We start from the raw sequence: 6000 nt of genomic DNA on the forward strand, positions 1-6000 counted from the left end.
AGTAAATCATTTGTAGCCTTGGTGCTGTGTCCTTCACTGATAAGCTGAGAATTATACAGAACAACCCAGTTTGACACAAGTAAAAAGTACAGCAACGGCAGGCAAAACCCAATTAAATTACTACATTTACAATCAAATTTAGAGCAACAAATAAAAACAAATGAAGCAAATAAAACAATTAATGAATTTTGTCAGAGGAATGAATGGACAGTAGAAAGTCCTCGGTTGAACAGCCTCTATGAGTGTGTTGTCAGTGGTATTAACAGCTCCGTCCTCACTTGGTTCAGCGATCGGAGCTGTGGGCAGTAAATGGCTAAACATTTCTAGCATTAGCAGGGAGCCAGCTGGATATTGTGATCACTTTTTGTGGGACAGAGATATAGGTGGTTTATGCTCCTGCGGCAATTTGGCAAAAATGTTTTTCACATTTTAGTATTTATGGCTGCTTTTCCAACTCAGCAATTTTTGAATAGATTGTTTTGGATCAATAAAAACAGACCACTGACTGAGGAGGTTCGAAGGAACAAGCATTTATATGACTCTTCTCTAGTAAAATTTCGGCGAATGTCTGAGCCATTGTTGAAAGGGAAGTAGGAAGTGGAAAGTGAAGTAGGAAGTAGAAACAAAATTTAACTGACAAAAAAGCACCGACTAGTGTTTGGGTGACATATTTACAGAGTGAGCCAGAGTTATGAGTGCACAAGTATAAATGGCTTGCACCAACACAGGCTGTGTGCATAGGTTACAGCGTCTAGTCTCACAGAGTCACAAGCCACACTTAACTCCCTTTTTTTTTGTACAAACATACAGGTATGTTCAGAAACATACCTTCCGATGAGCAGGTGCTGACATTGTAGCTGTAGAGACAAAGAACACCACTGTTGACACCACCAACTCACAATAATTTGACAGGCTAACAGACTCCCTTTGAGTGAATTCTACAACTGTGGTTGATTTCTGAGCAAAAGACCCTTGCACACTTCACTCCTGTCATTGCATGGCAGTTTTGCCAGGCAGAAATGATGACAGCCTTGTGAAAGGGGAGGGAGGGTGAATAAGAATGATTTGAACAGTCAGAGAAAACAAGACATCGGCAGATAGAAAGGTAACATAGTAAGAAAATGTGGGGAATGGAGGAGAGCTGTAATTATGGAATGGGGCATAGCAGAAAAAGAAAGGGAGATATATATATAAAGGGCCTTGTTACAGGTTGTGGGAAGCCTTTGTGGGGTGAGGTGCATGGTGTTGTGACATGCTGTAATCAAGTCCTCTCCCTGACTGACAGCTTGGCACTTGTTTACAGAGAACTTTAATTTCCCTGACAGTCGTTTCCCTCCACCCATCACTTCCTTCCCTACTAGCATTCTGTCTCCGCTCTTGTCTTTATTTCTCTCAGTTACCTTTGCATCGCGTTGCTCTCACCTGCCGCGCAGACTCTTAACCCAGTTTATAGGGGCTGCTACTGCTAAAAAAGCACCTTTTTTCTTTTTTTCCTTTCTTTTTTGCACAAGTTCATTTATCAGCCTTCATTTTTCTATATCTACACAGGCCTGAGGGGAAGGAATTGCTGGAGTATTTAAGCAACGTTGTGTGTGATTATTTGAACTTAGCCTGGGGATAGAATCTCTGCAGAGCCAATTTTCAGTCTGAATTTGTAGCTACTGTTACTTCACTAAAGTGAATGATAATTTATGTAAGTCTGCATTTTCAAAAGTGTCAAATTACCATAATTAAATAATCCTATACATATAAATATGTGGAGAATGCTATGAATTAGATTTTCACCTTTTGTTAGATTTAGATTTGCATGCTTAGAAGCAGAACCATGGACCACTGTTACTCTGCAAAGTTTAGTTCTAGGTAATAAACTTTCCAGAAAGCTAAACATGGAGAAATATGATTGCTTTTCTTATGGCTTATTAGGGATTTACAGTGGTTTTCACTTATTGGACTTTCCAATTTGGTTTGTGATTGTGGGAAAATTGTGCAGGAGTCTCTTTAGGTTTTAGTCAATAGTAACGTACAGCTTCCTAACATTTCTTTCTTTAAAAGAAAGCACTCGAAATGGTAACCAACTTTCTGTCTTCCATCATAAGCACCACACACATTCCTTTTTCAGTTTTGTCTTTGTTTAGTTTGGGGAAAGTTTGACATATCTATTCTTTTTGCATCTGCACAAATGCAGAGTTCTGTATAAGTGATTGTTTTCTATGAAGTCATTGCAAATTTGTATAATGTCTATAATTGTAAGTGTGAACATGCACAATAAGTTGAATGAGATTGGTCCAATAATTGAAACTTGAGGTACCCAAAATGTCTTGCTATTGTATAGGGAGCTGACAGTGGAAACAAAATAGTGCCTGGGCATTTAAAAGTATGCCTTCTGTCTTACCTGTGTTTTTGTGGACTTGTGAAACATCATCTCTTTCTACTCATGTACTGTTCCCATTCAAGGCTTACCAAACAGACCACACCCAAAGGTGAAACAACTCCAAACACTGCTTACCATGGTCTACACGGACCATATACTGTACTTGTGAACCAATGAGGACATGCTTTACTGTATGTATTGTACCAAAGCATCAGTGTGTTTTCTTTTGTTCTTTTGCAGGCCCGTTGGGTTTTGGCTGAACAGGGCCCAGTCTTTGCTCTACTGCAATGAGCATGGAGTGCTGGGCTCCTTCTCTGAGGAGGTGAAGAGTTGTACTTGCCCCGCAGAGCAGCCCACCTGCCAGGGAGTTATTCCGTGCATTGTGGGAACCTCCTTCACCTCCTGCTCCCTTTGCGCCACAGACAATGCCACTCGCTGCGGAGCCTGTCACCATGGGAACCTCCTCCATCTTGGTTCCTGCCGACCAAGCATCGCTGCATCTCTGGACCACTATCTGAACTTTGACTTGGACATGCCAGATGCTGAGGTTCTCAGAGCTCCTGAAACATGTATTCTATTGGTTCTCAAAATTCACGCAAATTGCTAATATGATAATTATGTCAGTGGCCTCTTTTAAGGAGGGGTTTACAGATTAGAAATCTGTAGCAGAGAAGTTTGAGAACCAGTACATTTGATATGTCTGTGGTGATCTGACTGCCTGCAAGATTAAATAGGAACTTACATTTTGCTAATCTCTCTTCAGGTGAAGTACCTGCTCCAGCGACTGGACAGCAGGATAGAAGTCCATGCCATCTACATTAGCAATGATGTCCGCCTGGGAAGTTGGTTCAATCCTGCCTGGAGGAAGAGGATGTTGCTGACATTGAAGAGTAACAAGAATAAGTCCAACCTCATCCACATGCTGATGGGTATTTCTTTCCAAATATGCTCGACTAAGAATTCAACATTGGAGCCAGTGCCTGCTGTTTATGTGAACCCTTTTGGGGGAAGTCACTCAGAGAGCTGGTTCATGCCAGTAAACCAGCCTGAGTTCCCTGACTGGGAGAGAACTCGACTGGATGCCTTCGCCACAGCACAGTGCTACAACTGGACTCTGTCTCTGGGCAACAAGTGGAAGTCCTTCTTTGAAACCGTGCACATCTACCTGCGAAGCCGCATAGTCACAGATGATCCCACAGTGAATGAAACCCTCTTCTATGAGCCGTTGGATTTGGACGATCACACCTCCAACCTGGGCTTCATGAAAATCAACACACTGAAAGTCTTTGGATACAGCATGCACTTCGACCCTGAAGGCATCAAGGATCTGATTCTCCAGCTGGACTACCCCTACACACAGGGTACGCAGGAAGCCGCCTTTCTGATGTTGCTCGAGATGAGAGACCGTATTAACCGACTGTCTCCACCAGCTCCACAGCCACTGGACCTTTTCTCTTGTCTGCTACGCCATCGCCTCAAGCTGTCGGCTGGAGAGGTGGCGCGCATTAAAGACTCTCTGCAGATCTTCAACTCCAAGCTTCCCAATGCTTCCCCGGAACCCGAGCTGGCCCAGCTGTGCAGCTAGCTGGCTTAGCACCAGTTTCAGAAGTGATATGACTCTTGGAAAGTGGAGTTTCTGCTTCTGGGACAACCCTAGTGAATGGAACCTCTTGGATCCAAATCGTCTGGATTGACAGAACACTTTGGGTCACTTATAACTGATTTTCTAGTGTCACATTTTTATCTTTGACAAACAGTTATGTTCTAGACTTTTGGGAAGACAGCTGATCTGTGGACTCTCTTTCAGAGGCTGTTCTCTATGAGCCTGGAGGCCTACTTTTGCTATTACTGCCCTGCTTTAGGCAAACTGTGTAACGGGACGAGGCTACGAGGCTGTGTTACGCCAACAGTTACTTTGTGATTTGGAACTTCAGAGAGACGATGTCATTAAGTATACCTAAGACCTCTGCCTTGCAAAAATAAAGATGATTTTGATATGTAAAGAGGAACTCACAAGGAGTCTTCAAAAATGAGTTAGTAGAAGAGTATTTCCCCTTTTCTAACCCTATTTTCTTTGGCTACAGAACAATCTCGGGGAAAGGGAAATGGGATAATATTATATGTGATGACTGAGTTGTTATGTTATGCTTAACAGTTAAATTTGATAACCCTGAACCCCTGTTACTGTCTTTGAATATTTCTTTTTAATTCCTACCTTCCATCTTATCTGGCATTTGAAAACTTGTAAGTATCTATGCTTAACATCTGAGTGAGAAGCCTGTTAGTGATGTTCTGTCCTTGGTGGCGTGTCTATACCAAAAGAAGGTAAACACATTGGCAAAGTGAATGGCAAAATATTGTAAATGTTGATTTTCTTTTCTTTTGAGCTGAAATCCTTCTGACATGATAACAAAAAGGTCTGCGGATATTGCGCTGTACATAACGCTCCATCTAACTCCAAGTTGTGGACAAGTGCACATTGCTTTTTAGATAACCAAGTGCAAAGGCAAAAAACAAAACAAAAAAAAATCTACAAAAAAATGTTTATAACAAAACAAACTCATGCCTTATATGGAGAGTCAATATTAAGATAAGAAGCACATTTAGTTTCTGTGGTTGGTTTCCCAGCAAAAGTTGTGTTGCTTTTTATATTTCAATATTTCTACCAAGACAGAACAACAGACACATTCTCCAGAATCCGTGGTAATGTAGCTTTTCGAGTTTTTTGTTTTTTTTTGTTTTTTTCATGTAAATGCCAGTCACACTTACAGCAGTTACTACTGATTTTGTTTGGGTGTTGTGAAAATTTTGAGTCACTATTCACAGTGCACACCAGTACTTACACACTGTAATTGTTCTGCAAAATCCTTCTATCTCCAATTAGACAAATTTACCGTAATTGATAGAACTTGTTGGATTTTTAATATGGTTTTAAAATGTTTTCAATGGTTTTGTTTAGTCTCAGGTCAATTAAACTATGTTGGGTTTTGTTAATTCTTTATATTTAAAATGTCAGCTGCAGTTACCAAGGCAGTTGGAGTTACAAGGTTTCTGCAGGGCAGTGATGGTGCCCTTGGGAACTGCAAACTTACCCGAATGATACTTGATATGATTTTACATTTGCTTCACTAATTTCTCACTGAAAGTCAGTAAACCTTGTATGTCATTTTCAGCGGTTCTTCTGTGCTCAGCTTGCTTAAGTAAACACAAAGTGGTTTATCTACTTGGGAGCCTTTTCTTTGTTTCCAAAAAATTGTGTCCAAAAAAGTGTAATAACATGTGTGCTGTGAATGAACATACTGGTGAATAATACAGGACAGATGGTTTTTGGTGTGTTTACAGTTGAAATTCATGCCCTTGAGATATGTTGCGTTTGACATATATTAAGCTACCACTTGTTATTGTTATGATCCATTCAAGCAGCTCCAATGACTATTGAATATTTGAAAGAATCTCTTTACCAATGATCAATCATCATTTTCAGTGCTCTAATGAGGTAGTGTGTTCACACTACCAAAGGAATGCCAAAGGAATGCGGACACACACGGACACATGCAACTCAGACCAACTCCAAATCTGGTCAGAGATCTGGTATCTTGAATCCATCCTGGTTGTGTCCACACCTGTCT

The 6000-nt window shown here is 40.9% G+C and overlaps 1 protein-coding gene across 1 annotated transcript in view; it reads left to right on the forward strand.

The window, feature by feature from the left end:
• Window positions 1-5688, forward strand: part of brinp2 (bone morphogenetic protein/retinoic acid inducible neural-specific 2) — a 200546-nt gene extending 194858 nt beyond the window's left edge. Inside the window, exons 8-9 of the mRNA XM_047589661.1 lie at window positions 2612-2918; window positions 3135-5688. Of these exons, the coding sequence (XP_047445617.1) occupies window positions 2612-2918; window positions 3135-3956 (1129 nt within the window). The 3' untranslated portion in view covers window positions 3957-5688. The remainder of the gene's footprint in view (window positions 1-2611; window positions 2919-3134) is intronic.
• The last annotated feature ends 312 nt before the right edge of the window (window positions 5689-6000 follow it).

This window comes from Mugil cephalus, chromosome 7 (assembly GCF_022458985.1).
Source record: "Mugil cephalus isolate CIBA_MC_2020 chromosome 7, CIBA_Mcephalus_1.1, whole genome shotgun sequence".
Taxonomy (NCBI): Eukaryota; Metazoa; Chordata; class Actinopteri; order Mugiliformes; family Mugilidae; genus Mugil; species Mugil cephalus.